Genomic DNA, 23,118 nt, shown 5'->3' on the forward strand with positions numbered 1-23,118 from the left:
TCAAATAACATTGGTGTTTTGTTGTTTTGTTTTGCTTTTTTTCAGTGTAAGTTGATATTGTTTATTTTCCTTCTTGATGTTATAACTTTACAATGTTAAAACAAATAGCACTTTTCAGGGTACTTTTAGCTATCATACACACACACAGTCTTTTAGTCCATCAGGTATATAGATATTATCTTAAGATATAATCCATTACATTGTTTAATCAATGGTTTTCAGGTAAATATTCTTGCTGGATAGGCAGGAGACAATAACTAGAGCACAGTTACAAGATCAGGTTTACACTTCTAGAAACTTCTGAACAGGTTCCTGTCTCTTCCACTTGAATGTGTGTGTGCATCTTCCTATCACTGTCATATATTTTAGTAAATACCTGCTTTTACATTATTACTTAACATCATATTTTAACCTCACTTTACACATTTATAAAGTATAGTGTTCAATATATTCTAGGCCAAGTCTGCCCATCGAACAGTTTTCTGACTTCTTGTCAAGAAGTCACTGGAACTGTCTGTCTAGGTTATTTATTACTCCTTCTCTTGCTCCCTTCTATCCTGAAAAAAAAAAAATGTGTTGTTATAATAAAACAGCTGATGCAAGAAAAAACACTTTGGCAAATTAACTATTTGAATGTGAGATAATATTGTTATTTATACCTAAGACTAGCACTGAGAAATATCAATAATCAAGGATGTTTTGTTGTTGTTATAAGGGAAACAAAAAAAACTTTTACCACCTCAAGAGGAAAGGTTAAGTAATATTCTTGCTACTGGTTAGAATCACTGTTACCAGAAGTATACTAATGATATTTTTAAAAAATATAATTACAGATGGGGTACACACCACTTCATGTGGGCTGCCATTATGGAAACATCAAGATAGTTAATTTCCTGCTTCAGCACTCTGCAAAAGTCAATGCCAAAACAAAGGTAAATTCCTTTCTCCTTTGTCCCTACCACAATCATTCACTTTATGTCCAAGAAAGTAATGGTCCTTCCATCTCCCTTCCGCAGAATGGGTATACGCCACTACATCAAGCAGCTCAACAGGGACATACGCACATCATCAATGTCTTGCTTCAGAACAACGCCTCTCCCAATGAACTCACTGTGGTAAGAGCCAGGGACCGGCTCCGGGAAGGTGAAAGATGGGGCTGGACATCCATGCCTCCTGACATTTCCCATTGTGCATCACTTGCTTGCTTGCTTTTGCTACTAGACATAAAGAGATCCATTGGTAGAATGAACAGAAAAGGACAATCACTGTATTGTGAGCTGTTCAGAGAGACAGGCGTGATTAGCATTTCCCATTTAGACACTACTACGTGCATTATCACTCAGTAGGACGTACATAGAGAAGAAATGAATGTATGTTTGTTTCCTTGATGACTTAGCCAATTCAAAAAAAGCTTTTCGGATTCCCGGTGTAGCCACAGCCCATTCTGTGCTATGTGAGCAAGAACAGGTTAGGTGGGTTTTGTGCAAGGTATGTCTCCAGTCCCACAGTATGTGACAAGGGGGGATGGGACACGTTACCATTTGTAGAGGCAAAACGGGTGCAAACATACAGGCACCAACATGTGGGATGACTTGCTAATTCCTTGTGCCCATTCCCCTCTTGCCAGAATGGAAACACTGCCCTAGCCATTGCCCGGCGACTCGGCTACATCTCAGTGGTTGACACCCTAAAGGTTGTGACTGAAGAGATCATGACTACAACAGTAAGTATTGGATCCCCAGCTCTTAAGAAATGATCCTCCATCCATCCTCTCTCAGACCACACACCATGTTTCCAGTGCTGTCACCTCACTGCTGGAAGCTGGCAGAGCAATACTCTGACTTCTGAAATAAAGAAAATTTCAGAACAGAAAAAAAAAAGCCCTTTTAAAATCAACATGAGTAGCTATGAAGTGTCAGGTTCCATAGAAAGTCAAATGCATTTTTTTATTTAAATTGACATAAAATTTTTTAGTGAAACAATTGAAGGCAGAAAGGCGTTCGCATCGTTTGGCATTGTAAGAATGGTGAAAACTCAAAGTTGGTTCTCTAAAATTATTAGTTCATAAAAGATACTGTATGCATTAACATGATTACAAAAATAAATCATGTTGTTATTAAAGTTGCACATTAGAAATAGGACCAAAATTAATTTTTACATCCAGTCTCACTCCTCCACTCACTTATTGGAGTTTGCACAGGAAAAGCAATAGGCTATTTTATGAATATTTAAATAAATCCTTTCTAGGAATTCTGGTAAACCTTTACCAGAATGGAAGAGTTTCCAATACATTTTTATAAGCTGCTCTTGCCAGAGTAAGTCCTTTCTTTAGTAACGCATCTGTTGCTTTTGAATTGTATCAGAATTTGGTTACTTTGGAAAGAAGTGCTCTACATTTCTCAGGTTTATCTGAGTTATTCCTAACTACATGGACTCTGAAGCATTTGAAATTGTCAACTCTGCCTTCTTTTCTCACTTGCCACCCACCAACATGAAGGAAGACATTGTGAGCATCTGCAGACACTTTGTACAATGCTTCATATGAAAACATGGGTGGAGAGGTTCTCCAGCTTCCTGCAGGTTGAGTTATTTGGCTATGTACGGGCTTTCAGAAATTAAATAATAAACCTGCTGATCACAGGGGAGAAGTTTTGTAATTCACAAGAAAGAAAACATTAGTTGTAATGGATTAGAGCAATGGGTGTCAACACAGACACTTTTCTACTTCAAGGATAAAGCTTTTTAAAAAATAAATTCCCACATGTGGTGTTCATACACCTCTTGACTATTTCATTACCTTTAAGTCTTTTGTTTAAATTCTTAGGAAAAGAATTTCAACAGATACTGCTTATTAACCTTAATTTTACAGATATCTCATGTGGGGAAGAAGAGAGAGGACAAGGTATTCAAAAATGACCAAGAGTCCTACACACTATACAAGATTGGAAATCACTGCCAAAAAAAAAAAAACAAAAAACTATTATAGAGCATCTGTTTCAAAGTTAGGGAATTGAGGCTTATCTAATAGTCTGACAAATATAAACCTTATTAGGTTGATTGCAGATGTCTTTATCACCCATCAGGGAGTACAAAATGTGTCTTTGATGTCCAAAAAGAAAGCCCTTGGAGAAAGTGAAGTTACATACAGAGAAAATAGTTATATCCTTAAGAAATGTACTAAAGTAGAAGGCCTCCAGGCTCTAGTTCCAGGGAAAGACAGAAAGTGTATAGAAGCAGCCCCCTTTCATACTCTGCCATCTACGGACTAGGAAGTTACTTTTTGCAAAAGACAGGACTCATGCTAAAAGAGTAGGTCCCGGTTTGCTTCATGGAGGAAATGAGGCTTCCAGCCAGTGAAGTTCTCACATTGAAGGAGAAAGATCCACCCAAGTCCCTAAAGATTTAATCTAACACTGTGGTATTTGAGACTTTATTTCAAGCTGAGACACCACCTTGTTAGCTCCTTCCCCAGTTGCCTGTGATCTAGCTTAAAAGAGGTCTGAGGCAATGCAGATTCAGTCTGTGAAGTTAAGCTGATGAAACAGGGTAGCCACCATAATGAAGTTTTGCGTAGGCAATTACTAGGGTCCCAGCCACCATGATCTCCATACCGACTTTGGTTTCTCAAAAATCTTCACCAGAAGAATGCATCTTCCCTATGAGTACAGCATATGTTGTGGCAATTTTGAAAGTGCTTTTAATTAATGACATTGCCACTATAGCAACATAAGAAACTGAATGTCAGGAAGCTGATAGTCAAAAGATACAAATTAAACAGTTTAATTTGCATTGTTTAAAATGCTTGGTTCTCCAAGACTTAGCAAACAGAACATACCTAATCTGATACGATTCTCTAATAAAGGGAGCCTTGGAAAAATGGGCTGAAACTACAACTGGCTTGTATAAAAAAGATACAAGATGAGTCTGGGCCATTGTGTAGTTCCAAAATGTAAGGAAAGGCTCCCTTACCCATATGTGAGTGAACAAACTCACACTCACAAAATGATGGGGATATGTTAGAGAAACACAAGAATGAAATGAAAGAGCTCCCACTGGCCAAAGCTGGGACAATTTAAGCAAAAATAAATTTTTAAAAAGTATTAAATGACAACACATTTAAAATAAATATCCATACATCCACATAGATATACATAAATATCTGAATAAATGGGGAAGACAGATTTCTCAACAAAAATGAATCAAATACTTTATGAAAGTGCTTCATTCTCAAGGAGGTAGAACATAATCATCCACTGATTAGGTGTAGGCTAATATGACTTTCCTCCAAAGAAAACATATGCAAAGAGGATAGCAGAATAATTCTACAAGGGAAAAGCCTGGCAAACTCAGCCTCAGCTAGGTAGACATGGCCAACATCAATAAGGATAAGTCAGGTTGATGGTGTAACCTTGATATGATGGGATAAAATGGCCCTTCACCTCTGTGACCTACCTGCCCAAAACATATAATCGCAGTATAGTCACAAGAAAAACATGAGACAGAGCTCAGTGAGGCACTGTCTACAATATACCTGACCAACACACTAAGTGAACTGTGTCGGGAGAAAGAGCAATACCAGATGGTTTTACTCATGTGGAATATAGAGAAACAAAGGGTCAGACAAAGACACACTTTAAAACCAACCCCGGTAAGCTGACTATAGAGCTGAGGCATCCAGGAGTGGGAAAGCAGGAAGCAGGGGAGGGAGAGAAGGTGATAATTTGGAGAGGACTGTGGGTGCTTTGGTAATGGATAGCTACGTGGGAGAGCTACATGGACCACACCTGAGGAAAGAATTCCTATGTTGTCAAAAATTAACAGTGATGCAAAATAATGGTAATTGCTTAAAACTGTCAAGGTCATTAACAAGGAAAGTGTGAGAAACTGTGACAGCTATAGAAGGAGCATATGGTGTCATGACAACTAATGTAATGTGGCTTCCTGATGGGATCCTGGACTATAAAAAGAATACTAGATTAAAACTAAGGCAATTCACATAAAATATAGACTTCATTTAGTAATAGTTCATCATCATAACATTGGTTCATAACTTTGTTATAAATGTACCATACTGACACAGTTGTTATTACTAGAGGTAACTTGGTTTTCTCTATATTTGGAGTCCTCTCTACTGTTTTTCAATTTTTCTTTTAGTCCAAAACTGTTCTAAAATTAAAAGTTTATGTTTGAAGAGAGTTCAGCTGTGATACACATTAGAACAGGTAGCAAACAAGACTATTTCAAAGTGATATTGAGGACAAGGTATGAATCACATTGACTAAGTTTTGTAAGAACTACAATGAGAGGCAATAAATCTATCCATAGTTTTCATAACTTAACCGCAGAATTAAAAGAGGACTGGTTTTTAAACTAAAATATTAAATCATTAAGATTTTCTAACATGGAATGTTGCTAGTTTTTTTTTTAAGGCTATAATTATATGGATAAATATTATCAAAAAGCAAGTAAAAGATTCACTGAGGCCTTTGATCTATGATACATTGTTCACTAAATTTTGCGGAGCTGAAAATGATCTTGTGAATGTATTACCTCTAAACTATTTCTTTGTAAGAATTATATAATACATACAACTTAATATTTCACTTTATTCTAGGAATTAAAATGTCCACACAGTACATTTTAATGATGAAGACAAAATAAGTGTACTGTACTGTAAAACATATTGTTTGCATTCATTTAGCTTCTCTTTAGTCAGTACTTTTAAAAGAATGGAGTGCAACTTTATCAGACCCTGAGAAAATGCAGCAGAGAAATGAAATGATCACTTTGGAAAACCATTTAAGGTTTTAAATCGACTTAAATCTTATCAACTGGCGTGCTTTGTTATAACAATTCCTTTTGCTCTATATTTGGTGAAGATAACTTTTATGTCATTTTATATGTGGGGGCTTTAAAATACTCAATGTCCAGGTCCCACAATGTCTAGAACTTAATTTATAGAGATTGCATTATTTTCTCATTAAAATGTACAGTCTGCTTACACTAAGTGACTGTTTTTTTTCCCCACTGCTAGACTATTACAGAGAAGCACAAAATGAATGTTCCAGAAACAATGAATGAAGTTCTTGATATGTCTGATGATGAAGGTATGAAAATATTCTGAGCTCATAATATAGAGTGACTTTTTTTCCTGAAGAAAGTTTATTGCAAAATTCTTTTAGAATCTTTAAAATGTTTTGTTATGCTATCAAGTATGCATTTTTCACACACTTACATTGTCCACTTGAATCATGCAGTTCGTAAAGCCAACGCCCCTGAAATGCTCAGTGATGGCGAATATATCTCAGATGTTGAAGAAGGTATTTGCAAATTTTTATTGTGATGAGACTTAACTACCAGCTTTACCTTCCATTTCTTTTCTTTGGAATGTAACACTTTGTTGAGTTACTAACTTTTCATCTTATCTTGAGATTATTAATCTATGTATCATTTAAATAACGTGTATTTGGTATTATTAGTTGTTTTCTTTCAGTCTCTTTAAATCCCCTCTCCCACCCATTTTTCCAACTTGAAAATACATGTCACTAACTAACTGGATTACTTTCTACATGTATCTATAAAGCTGAAAATTTCTTGTTTTACATAATCTGAATATCTGGCAAAGGAAAACTGATTGTTAATATAGCTACAATATTTTTTTTAAAGAAAAGATATCCTTAAAGGTAACTGATTAAATGCCCATTCTAAGCTTGATACCATGCTTTGTAGTAAATGCAGCTTTTGTTCTTGATGTAAAAATGAAAGCTCAACATGAAAACTGTTTTCAAAGTACACATTTTCAAAATTAATTTCATGAAAGATCAAAATATAAATAATTGTGTCTTTACCTCAAGTGCATAAAAAATCTATTTGTGTTCTGTCTTAAAAATTGATATAATGACCACATCATGATATATAGATAAATGAATGACATATTTAAGAGTTCACTGGAAAACTTTACATTTTACAGTGAGTAAAATAGTAGAAAGATGGCAAATTAGGGAATTTTATGAAATAATTAAATGTTTATATTTCATTAGCAATTTATATGTCTTTCTTATATCCCCATACTCTCCAAAACTACAGTGTTCCTTACTGCTATCTCATATGTAGCATTTGTCTCTTGGATCAGGCTTGATGTAGCTAGTTTTTCTCTGCCTTTAAGTAATCTTGCCTATTTTAATTATTGCTTCCTTTTTAATTTGCATAAATTTCACCAGAAATATAAGAAAGAGGAAGTCTACCTGATCCAAAATGCATAAAGTTTTTCAGTGCCCGTGTCTTACCTGGTGACTGCACATCCAGAAAAGCTAAGGTCCGGGTGGTTAATTAGCACCAGGGGTCAGTTACTGTTTTTAAATATTGTTTTGATAAATTTTGAAAGCTTCTAGTTATCATTGTTCTTTTTTCTAAAACATCAACTATATGTTAACCTCTGTTTATACCCAAAGGAATAATATTTGTATCACTTTTAACACTTTTAGACCAATATGTATTACTGTCATATTATATTTCAATGCCTTCTGATACGTTGTTAGAACAATTTTCTATGTGCACAAAGTAAAAAAAAATTCTCAAATATGTGTGTATACTAACGTTTCAAAATTATATTTTTAAAATAAAATATAATATGATAATCATAGATGTGAAATTTGCTAGATCTTAACAAAACTTCCCAAAATATCTGCATTGATGACAGGCATGTTTGAATGGACTATATATATGATAGCCTTATGTAAGTGAATAACTAGCCCAATAATTTCAAAAAAGGAGAAATTTTGCTTTTCTACATTGAAGAAAATTAATCAGTTTAACTAGAAATGACAATATTTCTTGAAATTTATCTTACCTTGGAAATTTGAAAAGCAAATTTTAATTCTCATTCTGTCCCTCTTTCTTTTAACTCATTAGCCTTTACATTATGTGTGTATCCTGCCTCGGTCTCTTGGAGTCAAAAGACCTCTGGTTTCATAGTGTGGTAGAATTTCATGTTGGAAGGAAGTCACTAATCCTGAAAAAAAAGTATTTGGTGCTGCTTAGGAAGTTCTTTGCCCCAATACCTCAGTGATAGAAGTTACCTAACAACTAGACTGCCGATTTCCATTATCAACAACTCCTGCTTGAAAAAAATTCATTTTACTGAGCATCCTATAACTTCCACTCATTGGCTCTGGCTAATACTTGCACTGTTTAGAATAAAACCTGCCTCCATAAATCTTTCCAAAGAATTGGGTTTCTGGAAGGAGTGATGATCAGTTAAATCTTTCAAAACACTTCTCAGGTTGCTTCCTGGTCTGATTCTTCCCCAGGCATCCCATTGCCACTTCCTTCCTCACCATCATGCATTTCAGTGTGTCTCCCTCTGAACTGAACTGGCCAAAACTGAGCTCAATACTCTAGGTAGAGTCTGATCAAAGTACAGCGTAGCAGGGTTATTGTTTTGTTCATGTAAAATCCATATGGAAGATGAAGATTTTGTCAAGGTTATAGATGTATTTTATTTGACTCATTAATATTACTGTCAGTCAGTGCCCCAATATTTTGTTTCCCTGTGCTCCAGTAAGCCACAATGACATAGTACTTGCATTGCCTGCTGCATAAACAACCATTTCAATATTACTCCAAACCCCCAAACAAATCATTTTGAAATTTTAACTTTAAAAGAACCTCTACAACTTTAATAATAATTCTTATTTGGCCCCTTTGTCTGATAATCTTGCCAAAGCTTTGTCAATTAGGTGGATTTGGTTCTGCCTACTTCAATCTCAGGGTAGATGTTTGTTTCACACACAGCATGTTGGGAACCTCTCTCAGAGCAAACACAAGGTCATCACAGTGGCTCTTAGGGTGCTCGGGATATCAGCAGCTTCTATAAGCAAATAAAAATAGTAAGAAATCTACACATTCTTTTTTTTCTAGAGAAAGAAAAGAATGAGTTTGTACTATGGGCAAATGCAATTTTAATACTGAATTATATAATTTGAGTGAATATTAAGAAAACCATGTTAAGAATAGTGTCTCTTTTTTTCCTTCTTTGTTTTTCCTCTTCATCTTTGGCCCTCGGTAAGACATTGGCACAGGTGGAAGAATGTCTGGATTAATTAACCAAAAACAATTAAGAAAAACAAGTCTAGACTGTGTTATCAATTAAAGAGCTAGGGTAACAATGGAGGTAAGTTAGAGTAAAGCAAAGGTTGAAGTTTACCAAAGCAAAGCCCTACCCCAAAGGGGAATAAAGCAACCTTATCTAAGCCACAATTTTAAGTTCATACACACTGGAGGGGGTGGACAGAACTAGTGAGAGGGCAGGACCCATGCACAAAGAGTTTAGTATTCTACTGTCTTCTTCCCCAAAACATGTCACATAAATTTAAAATTAGCATGTACACAAAATTAATGTGGATTCTAATGTTAACTAGATTCATAAATGTTGTGGTTCAGTTTGGAATTAGAAAACGAAAACATCAAAGAAAGGAAAAGGGAAGGAAGAAATAGAGGGAAGAGAAAGAGAGTAAGAAAAGGGAGAAGGAAGGGAGACAAAGGAAAATGAATGGAGCACACGAGAAAGGGAAAGACTGTTGGGGACCACCCCAATCACCGGTTGCTGGGGGGCAGAACAGGCAGGATGTTAAGGTGGGAGAGGCTCAGTGCGCAGAGATTCCTAAAAAGGGGGGGCGGGGAAGACGCGGGAGTAGGAGTTGGGTGCAAGTCTTCCTGTTCTGCTCTTAGCAGAAATTTATTTTATACATTAGGAGCAAGCGGTGAGATGACATCAGCACATGAACTGGGCTGAGGGATTACAATCATCTTTTTTTCTAAGAACAGTTTAGGGTCGGATTGACCTTTAGCTGAGATATAACATTCATTATTCTTAAAATCAATCTATTAAAGTTAAGATAGGTGCATATAATCATAAAATTTAAGGCTAACATTGTTATATTTACCACAGTGATGATTGGCTAAAATAAAGTCCCTTTAAACCTTAAATGCTACTTAATGATCTTCATTCTCAGTGAAACATCTTATAGGGTAAAGTAAAGTCGAGGACTAGGGTGGAGGCTGGGCTGGAAATGTGAAAGGACAAAGTAAGGTCGCGGCCCAAGGTGACGTTGTGAAAGAGGGTAAGGTAAAGTCGAAGACTAGGGTGGAGGAGTTTTCTGGTAGATAAATCACTAAGGGAGATAGTAAGATTCCTCATTTAAAGTCTGAGCAATAAAAGCATAAGTAAGAGAGTAGAATGATAAGATTTGGGTTTTCATCTGGGCAGTAAAAGAACTTTTAATTATTTTTTAACATTCTAGTACTGCCTTGTCTTACAATATTGATTTTGTTGTAATTGCTTTTATTAATCAGCCAGTTGTAACATTATTTTCACTTTCAAGAGGAATTTTCTGTCTTGGGGCAGCGCTTGCTCACCTGAGCCAGGCAGCGCTATATGAGGCTAAGGCAATCCGGTTGCAGGTTGATGGTTGCTTAGAATATTTTGATAGTACGAAAAAGGGAGGTCATAATAAAAGTTAGCATGGAAATTCTGATTTTTCAGACCATTTCCCCTCTGTCTGGAATTTGTCTGTCAACAGAAGTTGCATATAAAAACCTGTCACTGAGGACTTTTCTTTGTCAAAAGAACAAAGAAAATCGAGATTAAGATTCAAGTTGTCTTTAGTTAGTTCCCCCTTACAGGAGATTTCATAGCTGGCTTTGATGTAGCACTCATCTAAATCATAAATTCCTATAAATTTAAACTGTTAATTGCAGAATTTTAGTGGTTGGCTTATCACAGATTTAAAGAACTATGGATGGGACATAATAGGTATAGAATTAAACCATGAAAAGTCAAAACCATAAAGCTGCTCTGAGTGAGAGAAAACTTGTTGTGAAGAATGATCTAATTCTTAGCTACTTACCAATTTGATAAGGCTGTAAAGTCTCTTTCAGGAACAAATGCAAATGCTGGGTACTAAGAAAAAAAAGTGAGCCGCTAGGGTCACGTGTGGTAGAAATAGTTCTAAAATGTTGTAGGATTGAGACATGACAAAACATTAAGATTTCATTAGAGAGATCTGAGTGAGGAGAGTCATGCTTACTCATCTTGGTGCCAAATTGAGTGGCTGATGGAAGCCATAGCAAATTAAAATGTAGATTTTAGAGAACTGAAAGACTGGATCAGGGACTGGTAGCTTATGCTCTCCATGCTGCTGAGGAAGCAAAGCCTAAATAAATGTTGAGTGACTTGCCCAGCCAGATTAGTGGCAGGACAGGACAAGAGCACAAACCTGAGAGTCTGCATGCAAAGATCTTCTCTTTCATAACTACTCCAACCTGGTCTTTTTTTTTTTTTTTTTTTTTTTTTTTTGCAGTAAGTCCTCAGTGACAGGTTTTTGGAAACTGCAACTTTAAGCAAAATGCTGTATAATGTAACCAATTGATAGAAATAAGAGTTAAGGTCCTATAACATACTTCTGGTCACAAAAAAATCACCAAACTAATGAATAAAGATCCAAAATACTGCTAAAATTAAACAATCGTTTGTATCTCTTCACTTTCCAACCTGCTTATCCCAGTTCAAGGCTGCAAGTAGTCGGGTCACTTGTTCACCAGCTTGGGCACAAGGGAGGAAGCAGCCCCGCACAGGATGTCCTTCCATTGCAGAGCATGTATGAGTGCATACACATACACACACAGACTGGGACAAGACATGGAAAGAACATAAAAACTCCACACGGATATTAGCCCAGCCAGGAATTGATTTTTCTTTTCTCATCAATGTTATAAGGATGTTGAATGAAATGACATTATGCAAAAGGCTGCTATATGTATGTGTGTATGTATATGCATGTATATATGTGTGTGTACATATATGCACACAAAAAAACCCTAAAAAATAATGTGTGTTTAGAGAAAAGAGAGCTATCATATACTACCACCAGTAATAATAATGGATTTTTTTGAAGAATTTGGGGAAGATGCAACAGAAATATAGCTTTCTCTGTCCATCTTGACAAAGGAGATATGTAGACCAAGATACAAATCCAAATAAAGTAAATATTGGCATTTTTAATTGATGTTTAAGAATTGACAGAACGTATTTTTAATAAATATCAGTATATTCTCAATTAGGAAAAAGTAAGTAGAATTTAGCACAATTTGAAAACTCAAAAAAGTAGGAGAAATTTCTCTGAGCACCATGAAGTTGAATATTAAGGAAAATACCTATTAGATCTTCTTTTGTTAAATGCCTCCTATTCTAATTTCCTAATCATACTAATAAATCAGACTATTATTAAATTATTAGATTTGGACAGGCACCTTGGAGACTAATCCCTAGGTGGTCCAAGAAGATGGTTGTTGTCAGACAGAAATTGTCCTTCACATGAAATTTATTATTTAACAAATAGCTCAAATCATAATATCTAGTCTTGCACCTGATATTTCTCATGGTGGTATTTCAAATAGACACTAGATAATTTCATGTACCTCTCAGCAAAAAATCAAAATGATGCCTTCTAAATATCAGAAGCAGAGATTAAAACTCAATTTCTGTTGTATCACCAGAACCTAGTACACTGCCTGGCACACATTATGTCTTTGGTCAGTAAAGAAAGGTTAAAGGAAAGGATAGTTTCACAGGTTCCAAGAGCAGGTGCAATAAAGAAAATGTTAATGTTTCTTTATCTGGTTCCATTAAGCATTCTGAGCCTCTTTATAGATTTCCACTTCTATTTTTCCCCACAGATGGCAGCTTTCTGAACATCATTCACAGCAAGTTTTAAAAGACAGATAAATTGGATCATTACTGATAGCACTTTACAGCAGAAAAACCTCCAAAATTTAGTTATATTTTTAAGATTCACTTATGTTGTTTTGTTAAGAATTTATGATCATAGTCATTGTATTTCATTTCTCTAGAGTACTCTATGCCTATGCCATAATTAATTTATCCACTCTGCTCTTAATGATAGTGTATATTGTCTCTAGCCTGGCGATATACTCCTAATATACTTCCTGGCACACGCATGTGCGTTCCTGTAGAGTATCGACCTAGAAATGTAGTTGTCTTGCAGGTTATGCAAAGATGGCAGAGTTCATCAGAACTAGGTAACTCTAAGTAAGATTATAAAATTAGATAATGAGGCTATAAAAAAGTATAGCAGTGGAAACAACGTCATAAAGAAAGTGATTAAGGGTGGAGGAGGCTATGACTAGTATGAGGATATGGGAGACTTATGAGATGCTGCCATTGGATTTCTTAACTTAGATGGTGCTTATTTTATAGCAGTTTGTAACATGTGTACTTACATTCTATAGAGTCATCTGTGTCATCTTATAAATGCATCCTCCATGCACACACTTAAAATCAGTATGTCTGCAAAATAGTACAAGTACAAAGTAGAACAAAAACTTCCCAGGGGAATTAACACAAAATTGAGGCCCTTTTCTGTGGTTGATAAATCTGTGTGCGATGGCGCCTAGCTACCTCCTTGCATCCTCTCAGTACCACACTCTGATTCCTTCTATTGCTCCTTTCAATTTATTTCAATAAGGATCAAATGTTTTTTATAGAGGACCAGTGGCAAATATTTCCAAATGTTGAGGCCATATGGTCCCTGTCCCAAGTCCTCGGCTCAGCCTTTGTAGCAGGACAGCACAGGCAAAACCTAAACCATGGGCACAGCCTTGTGGCAGTAAAACTTGCCCACAGACCTATGGTACCTTTTGCTTATTTTCTTTCAAACTAGACTCTTAGCTCCAGGGGAGCAAAATTGTCTTTATATCTGTCTTAGCTATTAGGACATACACATGCCAGCCATCATGGATGGGTGAATACATCTGCTGGAATAACCACAATTGCTTGTGTGTCTGCTCTCTCTTATAAATGAACAGTCAGCATCACCAGCAAGGTATTTATGGTTTACTATAACCTTTCTGTGGGCAAGGCATTGAGCGGCATTTTATCATTGTGTCACTCAACTCGGAGTGACCTCGACGTCAGAGTCCTGGTATCCCCATATCATAGATGAGGAAAATCAGTTCCAGCAAAGACCTCAGCAGGGGTCTAGGTTCAAACTTCTATCCTTAATCTCTACTCTAACATTAATGTTGCCTGATAATTAGGTAAGTGCTCACAACTGTCAGATTTTTATAAATTTTAAATGAGATCATATATTAAATATATAACCTGAAGAGTTCAATAAATATTTGTTACTTGTTTATTCTTACTTTTCTCCAAAACTGTTGAGAGCATTAATGATAGAATTATTACCCTAATTTACAGTTAGTCCTAATTGAAAGCCTTAAAGTTTTATAGGTACAAATTTAATTTACAGAATCTGAGGCTCAGAGAAGTTAAGATTTGTTCAGGTTCACGTAGTGAAGGAAGGAGAACTTGAATTTAGATATTTTACTTTGACTTTCTACTCTATATGACCTGTCAGAGAAAAACAGATAAAAGCAACCAGGAAATTCAGAAGATCAACATTTTACTAAAGACTAAAAGAAGGAAACATTGAGAAAAAGAATTTGGCAAACTGATTGGTTTTTTTTAAAGATTTATTAGGCATACTGAGCTGGTGTACAGGCCAGAGGATGGGGGGTGAGAGGATTCACCAGAGACAGAGCGGGGAGCAGAACAGGCAGACTGAGGAAGTACACTGCTGAGGGAAGCAGCGGGCGGGCAAGAGAGGTCTGCCGAGCCATGTGGTCTCCTCTGGGGCAGGCAGGGATTGAACTCATGTGGAAGTGGCTTTAGCTTCTCAGTGCTGCACTTTAACGCTGTGCCACCAGGGAGGGCCCCTACAAGCTGATATTTTGGGATAGGGTAGAGGGGTGGGGATTGCAAAGAATTGTTGCAAGTTCAGAAAACATTTTAGTCAAAGTATCACAGAAGGAAACTTGGGATTCCAGGGAGGAGCTGCACCAACAAGGTCTGCGTCCTCAGTAAGGGCCTCAGTAAGGACAGGGCCTGAAAAGGAAGAGAAAAGGGTCTAGAAAGATCTGGGCATACTGTCATTTAAGGAAGAGAAAATGATAATGAAGAGAGAAAACCAGAAGAGTGAGTTCTTACAGAAGGTATAAGAGAAACTTCCCTGGGAAGATCCAGCCACATGAGCTCAGGCAATGTCCCTGGTAACTCTAGCAGCTCCCATGCCACTGTAGCTACACCCAAAAATATTCTACATTGTGTGTGTGTACATGCACATGCGTGCGCGCGTGCATGTAGAGTAACTGGTGTAAGCTAGAGGTGTAAGGGCAGGACAAGGGGGTTTGTTGAGAGGTTTCATCAGAGGCAGAATGGGCAGATCTACTGAAATACACTACCAAGGGGAGCAGCAGGCAAAGCAGGAGAGGTCTGCCGTGCCATGTGTGTTAATTCCCTGGCAGGGGATCAAACTCAAGCTTTAGTGGGGATAGAGCTGAGACTTAATCCTTAGGCCACCTGGAGGCCCCACAAAAATATTTTGATTCCTGCTCATGTCCCAAAGAAATCTGATCTGCTGCAGGGTCTAACCCAACTAACATAGCCTTGTCCCTCTCACACTAGAATCCTTACTAAAGAGAAGTGAACCGTCAGCATTGAAAATGAATGGGTGAGGGGAAGTGTGGTGGTGGGCAGAGAGCTGGGAACAAACGAGGTTAAGGAACCAGGGGAAGTTGTCACTTAAGAGGAGGACTGACCGACAGGACTAGCACTGAGTGAAGATAAAACTGACAGTTGGCCCCACCTGTCTTTACATTGTATATACACATCTTCCTCGTCAGGAATATAGAACAAGCCAATAAACAGGTATTTACACATACACCATAAAAGGCAATTTGGGGATAATATAAAGAAAAGGCCAAAATGTTGCTCACTAGTATATACGGTCCTGTAGGTCCTTGACATCCTGGGGAGGCCCACATATTCTGTTCTGTATGAATGGCCCTTAAATACCTAAATAATGAAGAGTTGAGACTAAGGAAGTCTGGATTTGAAGTTGAAGTTGGATGAGAAGCAAACAGTGAGTAAATAGAAAAGGCAATTGGCATGATAATGCCATCTTATTAGCCATCTTAACCACCTAATTTCTCCATAATTATCAAAACTTTAGTGTGGATTTATTTTTTTTAAAGATTTATTTATTTGTGCATACAGAACTGGGGTACAGGCCAGAGGTGCAAGAGCAATGAGTGGATTCACCAGAGACAAAGTGGGGAACAGAACAGGCAGATCAACAAGGTACACTGCTGAGGAAAGCAGCGGGCACGTCAGGAGAGGTCTGCTGCGCCATGTGGATCACCTAAGGGGGAGGCGGGGTTCAAACTAATGCTGAAGTACTTTAGATTCTTAGTGCTGTGCTTTAACCCACTGCACCACCAGGGAGGGCCCTAGCATGGATTTTATGAACTAGCAGAAGGCTAGTAATTTATTTACTTATTCTTTACAAGACCGTGAGGCCAGTTGAAGTGATCTTGTACGCCTTTCTTACCTGCATTCTATCTTTACTCTTGGGTGATCTTTTGAATTAGTCATTATAATAGCTAATCTTGCTTAGATGAATGAAGGGGGATTTCCTAGTTATAGGAGTAACTGTTAAGAATATGGGGCATGGGGAATGTCGTGTCTGTCCCAACATTTTCTTTGTTTACCTCTTTGATTGAAAGACTCTTAATCTGCCTTCCTTTCTGGGATGGGTTTGTTTATTAACCCAACTAAGATCATTGGGGACGTTTTGCATTGCTACATCTGGAAAAGTTCCAGCTCTGAGTCATGCATGCTTACTTCAGAAACTATATCTAGCCTAGATGAAGGAGCAGTAAACTTCTAGACAGGTTTTAAAAATAAGTATATCTGTTTAAGAGTAAAGAGTGAAATTGACTTTGTACTCTTTAAAAAAAAAATCAGCCTGAGCAGTCATTTGTTCGATGGGATAATAGCAATTTGCTCAAGGTTAAGAATTGTGCAAACATTGCCACTCATGTGTGATTGGTTTCGTTCTCTATGAAGCCAGGATCTTGTGAGCACCTAGAGCCAGGGAAAGAGGGGGGGATGAGGTGGGGGGGGCAATGATGGCTTCCCATTGAGGTACCAAATCCCTTAAAATGACTCAAACCTCTTTGATATTCTTAAAACTACCTTCTTATAAAAAGATCATGCTTAGTGAGATAAGCCAGAAAGAGAAAGAAAAATACCGGATGGTTTCACTCATAGCAAGAGTATAATGGACCAGGCGAGAAAATAACAAAAATAATGAACAACCATATACCAGAGACATTTTGTGGGGGTGGAGTGGGGAATGGGATCAAAAATGGGGGGGGGGGAGGGAGGGAAATGCACGGGACTATGGTGGTGGCACACGGGTGATTTGGTGATGGGAAACCCGCGGGGATTACAATCGAGATGGAAAAAAAATATGCAAAATGATGTAAAAATAAACTTTTGTAATAATTTAAAAAAAGCTACTAAAAAAAAACTACCTTCTTATCTATTGCTCATATAACCATTTTTCTCAATTTTTCCCCATTGTTTTCACATATTTTGAGAAGGAAAACAAGCAAATACTGCATGTCTGTACTTGTGTTTTGAAAGCACCACTGTAGCTTCCCAGAAGGTGCTACGAACCGAAGCATTAAAGGGACCGTCACACATCTGCTTTTTACTGAGGGAGAGGTGTGGGGGGAGAGGGGTATAGGTGGAGAATGAGGGTACTAGACAGAGTCCACTCCATTCTTTACCTTCGGTTTGGACTCAGCAGTCTCTCTCAGTATGTGGCCATCCCAGAAGCTTCAAGAGCACTGGGCTGGGCTATAGCACCTTCTGATCCTCCAGCTGACACACACACACTCTCACACACTCACACACTCACTGCTGTAGCTCGCACAGTCCCACCATGTGCATATTACCTCCTTTGTTTTCTTAGTCTCTCAGAATATTCACAGGAAATCTTGCTCAATACAAGCTCTTACTCCAAAGTCCAAAGCAAAATCTGACATGTACAAATATGAAATTGTGTGTTAACTTTACCATTACCAGTAGTGTAAATCTAGAATAGAATTAGACTTTCAAAACTAAATTATGTTACAGAGCAGGGAGAGGGGCATCCTAGAACGCCCAAACCTGCTTACTTTAAACAGGTTCTGCCATCTACCACATTAAGACGAAATATATTCTAGTGTATAAGACCTTTAATAGGAAGAAACTTTAATACAATTAGTGTGCAGTCCAGAAAAGGGGAAGAATAAAGTTTCCAAATCAAGCACCCGAAGTTACCCATCCCTTCCAGTGTCAGTGCCCAGCCAAACAGGGCAGCTCAGGGCCCTGCAACAGGGACCCTGAGGCCTGAGAGTCTGCCACAGGCCTAAGGCACCTTCTGGAGGGGACGCATTGGGGAGGGGCAGAAAGGGCCAGACAAGTCTGGGAGGAAAAGAGCAAATCCAAATTGAAATCAAAACTGCCATCATTAACCTCCCCACAGGCCTCTCATTCACAGCTATCTTAACCCATCCAGGACCTTTAAAAAGCAAGAGCAACTTCTTCACATGTCTCTGTTTGTGCCTGCCCCTGGTCTCCTTCTGGCTCTGCTGCCTTCTCCTTTCTCAAGTCTCTTCTCCAGCCTTTCTCTACTCTGTGCTGAGCTCCAACTTCCCTTGGGTGGGACAGAAAACTATAACCTTCCCCTTTCCCTGGGGGCCACCCTGTTACAACAGTTTGAGCAGATGGGGGTCATAATATTCCCTTCCTACTTCAGCTGCTTTGCTTTTTCTAAGAATACAAATGTTGGAGGGTTAGGGGGAAAAATATTAGCAAATGTAATTTATCAGATTCACCATATTAAATATGTGATATCTGAACATAGGAGAAATACACATCTTTTCATTAAGATTTTGAGTTTATGGGAAACAATTTCTCTTCAGAGTTATCTGGATTCTTTTGTCCCTTCTTCCAAACTTCAATTATAAAAGCTAAGTCTTAGTGTTCTTATCCCCAAAAGTTGATAATACCACATAGACTTACTATAGAGAAGCTTTTCTAACAGTAACCAGCATGTAGTAAATACTCAGTAAATATTAATCCCTTTTTTGTCTTTGTATGCTGCTTCCTGCTATAGGATTAGAATTAAGGAAGGAGAACATGAGAGGTTAGTGGAGAGCTTTCAGAGTTTGTCTTCAGTTGAAAAATAAAATGGTGTTGGTAGATGTGGTGTGGTAACATCCAAAGAGGTATGAGCCTATAACCCTACATCATATGTAGTGTTGCAAACCATTGTTACCACAAGAAAAAAAAATTACAGTAAAAAAAAGTGGGTCAACAGAGTAATTGCACTTTTGGCCACATAGTATGGTGCTTGTCATTTGGATGAAATGTTATTCTGTAATCCAATTTCAAGTACTCAAAAAATATGGCCTAGCCAACATACTTCCTACAACTCAGTTGCCTGTGACTTCAGTGACCCTGGTTGCTTGCTATTCTTGGAGTATTCCCATTCTTTCTCTCTCAAGCTACATCCTATGTCTGGGAATGGCCAGTAGCCAATTCGCAATTTTACTCCACTCTACCTAGCTTTTTCACACATTCTTTATTCACTACCCACCAAATTTATTCAATCAAATAGTGATACTCTCTTTGATCTTTTGTAATACTTCGTAATCTCTATTTTACATCTTCTGTATTGTGGTGTGATTGTTAAGAGCTTTGTTTCTGCAGGCTGACTGCATGGCATTCTAGCTCTGACTCACTCTAACTAGATGTGTGAGCTATGAAAATACTTTATCACTTAGGTCCTAGCCTAGGACCCTGCTTTCCAGTACTCAGAGTATAGACTCCGGTCACCTGGCTACTTGTTTTGCATGCAGAATCTCAGGGCCACTCTAGACATACGGGATCAGGACCACCATTTACAAAGTTCACAGATGATACAAATAAAAAATTGAAATTTGAGAAACAATGTATGTGATTAATTGAATTCAGTTGCCAAACCTGATATTTAAATTCTAGTGACTGCCACCAGGAAGGTATTTGATTCTATAGAGTTAATACACCATTGAATAAGGCTCCTTTATACCAGTAGTTCTCAATGCATGGTTTCAGAGTCACTTGAGAATTTGTTAAAAATGCAAATTTTAAGGTGATTCTGATGCATTCTACAGGTTGAGAGTCATTGCTTTAGAACATGGCAAGTTACCCAGAAATACATTAAGAATATGCATCATCTCCTTTCTGAATTGTTATTTCATTTTTTCTGTTGCAGTTCTAAAGAGGCAAGTAAGGTCAACTATCATAAAGTGTTGAGTTTCTTCTCCATTTTGTCAGCTCTCTGTTGGTGTGTGGAACATACAGCCTATATGACTTATCTACGGCCCTGTGTTTGTTTTGTTTTATTTTGTTAATTTTATTCATTTTTTGAATAGGTGATGCACATGATATAAAATGCACATGGTATAAAATTCCCAACTTGGCAGAGTTTACATTGAAAAGTAAGTCTTTATCCTCCTCCTGGCTCCAGCTGTATAGTTGCCATCTCCAAAGGCAATCACTGAAATTTCATTCTTCTACACATTTATTGAGCAATTGCTATGTGCCAGATACTGTTTTGCTCACTGGATATGGAACATACTAGATCTCTTGTAGTATTGATTCATGATTATTCTAAGTTTTCTATAGACTGCTTAATGTTGTAGTTAAAAGTAGGGCTCCGTAGTCAAGCTAACTTATTTTGAAACCAAGCTTGGCCATATTCTAAGTGACCTTGAATTAGTTACTTTACCACTGTGAGCTGGTTTTCTGTATCTTGAAATAGAGATAATTCTGTTTTATAAGATTTTTCTGAGACTTATAAAGCAATATACACTGTAACATGATAAAGTAATAACAGCGCCTAGAACATATCACGTGCTCAATAAATACTAGAGATGATTTAATTATGTGATATCATCCTGCTCTTTTATGATGTAAAATACAAATGGTCAAGTAGTCACTTTTCTTAATAGTTTTATTTTCCTTTCTTTGATAATGTGATAATCAAAAAATAAATGTTTTTCAGAACAAGAAACAGTAAATTTAAATATCTCAACCTCCAATCATTAACTGTTTGCCTATGAGATTAAGAAATCAGGTCTTAGTTAATCACTAGAGTGTAAAGACAATATTCCTGTTTATTTCTAAATCATTTTTAGTCCCATGTAATTTGGAGGTTTATTACTATTATTCACTGGGAGGTATTTTATACTATTTATTTAAACTTTTATAATGATACCAAATACAGTTTGAGTAGATTTTGCATTTCACAGCAGAGGAATTAAATACTTCTGAGCAGCATTTCTGACAATATTATTCAGTAAAATTGCCTTAAGGAACTTCATGATTCTAGTCTCCAACCAGATGGGAAAACAAGTTCAATTGCTGAGAAAGCAACAAAAATAGTGCTTGGTGATATTCTTAAGGTAGAAAAGACTAGAAAAATGCATACAAAAATAAATAAAAAGTAAAAAGAGAAAAGAACTCATAAATCGGGGAAAAAAAACTTTTTGGGCCAAGAACTATTTTCTTATATGAAAAATACGATTATTGAGAATATTGAAAGATTGCAAGGAAGTTGAATGATATCTATTCTACAGTACTGACACTGGACATTGACTAAGAATCTAAAAAGGAATGAGGCCGTAGCTATGTCATGTTGGTACAGTTTTGATAATGGTTTAATATATTCTCTCTTTCTCCTGTGTTCCTGATTCTATTTTTGTAATCTTTCCACCTAGACAAAATTTATGGATCTTAGAATGGTTGATTGTGGCATAAGAAATCTCTTTATATTGCTATGATAGGAGAATAAGAAAATAGAGATAGTTGAAAGATTGAAGTGAAATGCCTCTGAACATCTTTTAGTATTTGGTTAATAGTGTAATCAAGGTAGATTTGGGTTTTGATGCTTTAACAATAAGAACATCTGTTCTCATAGTTTTGAAAGGTATAAAGTCAACCATAAGTAGGTAAGGATATTTCTAGTAGCATTTCCTACTTCTCCTAGACGTCTACAATAATCATACAACATACCATAGAGCTAACTGTAAATCATGAATGATGCAGAAGACAACTAGTGTATGACCTCTTGGATCTTTGGACCTTGTCATTTCTCATTCCTTTCCATGTGGGCTACTTATTACAGTGTTACAAGCTACCTCTAAATCCAGTGGCTTAACATAATCTCCCATAGTTATGTATGTTAATTAGGCTCAGCAGGCTTCTTGGGATCCTTTGTGAGATTACAGGCAGATAGCAGTAGATGCAGAAACAACATGCAGGTTGGCCAAGATACCACCTCATCCAAAGGTCTCTCACCTCTGCAAGGATGGCTGGGATAGCTGAGGACTCACTGGTTTCTCTCACCATACAGCCTCTTTGTCTATCTTGTGCTTCTTTATAGCATGATAATCTTGTGGTAGTCAGATTTCTTTAATTTCTATTGACTTCCCCTGATGAAGTTTTTGATGTTTAAGAAGAATGAGCAAAGAAGACTAAAAACATACATTTACTGAAATCTTATTGTACACCTGTTTTAAGGCTTGAGATGTTAAAAAAGTGCAGTTACTTGGCAAATTGATGGGGTATAAAGCAAAAACACCAACCTGTTTTAAGAAAAAGTAGACATGAATTCTAAAAAATACTTATGAGGAACTCACAATCCCCCAGTGCCAGGGAACTGATGGTTCCTCTCTAGGTAAGTCTAAGTGTGGAGACTGGGAGCAGATACACTTTACTATCAATACACTATGGTAATTAAAAGTAAGGAACACCTAGCTTAAGATGGTGAGTGGCATATTGGAAGAGTTTTTGAAAAAGCCGATTGGATAAGTTATTCAGGTGAAGGAGAGGGGTAAAGCTTCCATCAAGAGAGTATACCCTATGTAGTTGCTCAAAGTCTAATGTGTTTAAGAAATTCTAGGAACTTAGATAATTCTGTATAACAGAAGGGCAGGATAGGTGTGGAAAGTAGCCAGAGGGAGGCTGACCAGCGAGTCAAGCAGACAGTAGTCATTTGCAGTCCTTGTCAGGACATTGGCATTGTGAACATCTTTGAATAAGGTTTTGTTAGTCTGGATTTTAAATGCAGATGGGGAAAACAGTTGAACTTTCAGGAATAGTTT

At 37.2% G+C, this 23,118-nt stretch overlaps 1 protein-coding gene across 12 annotated transcripts in view; it reads left to right on the plus strand.

The window, feature by feature from the left end:
• The window catches only part of ANK3 (ankyrin 3, node of Ranvier (ankyrin G)), a 307,389-nt gene that overhangs the window by 188,057 nt on the left and 96,214 nt on the right, over positions 1-23,118 (plus strand). For 10 of the 12 annotated variants that reach the window (XM_012723584.1, XM_012723582.1, XM_012723586.1 and 7 more), the window contains 5 exons: positions 834-932; positions 1,017-1,115; positions 1,628-1,723; positions 6,035-6,107; positions 6,258-6,320. In XM_012723584.1, coding sequence (XP_012579038.1) covers positions 834-932; positions 1,017-1,115; positions 1,628-1,723; positions 6,035-6,107; positions 6,258-6,320 — 430 coding nt within the window. The remainder of the gene's footprint in view (positions 1-833; positions 933-1,016; positions 1,116-1,627; positions 1,724-6,034; positions 6,108-6,257; positions 6,321-23,118) is intronic. The other 2 variants (XM_012723587.1, XM_012723591.1) reach the window with 1 other exon arrangement.

Source organism: Condylura cristata, unplaced genomic scaffold (assembly GCF_000260355.1).
Source record: "Condylura cristata isolate star-nosed mole 26May11 unplaced genomic scaffold, ConCri1.0 scaffold00011, whole genome shotgun sequence".
Classification (NCBI taxonomy): domain Eukaryota; kingdom Metazoa; phylum Chordata; class Mammalia; order Eulipotyphla; family Talpidae; genus Condylura; species Condylura cristata.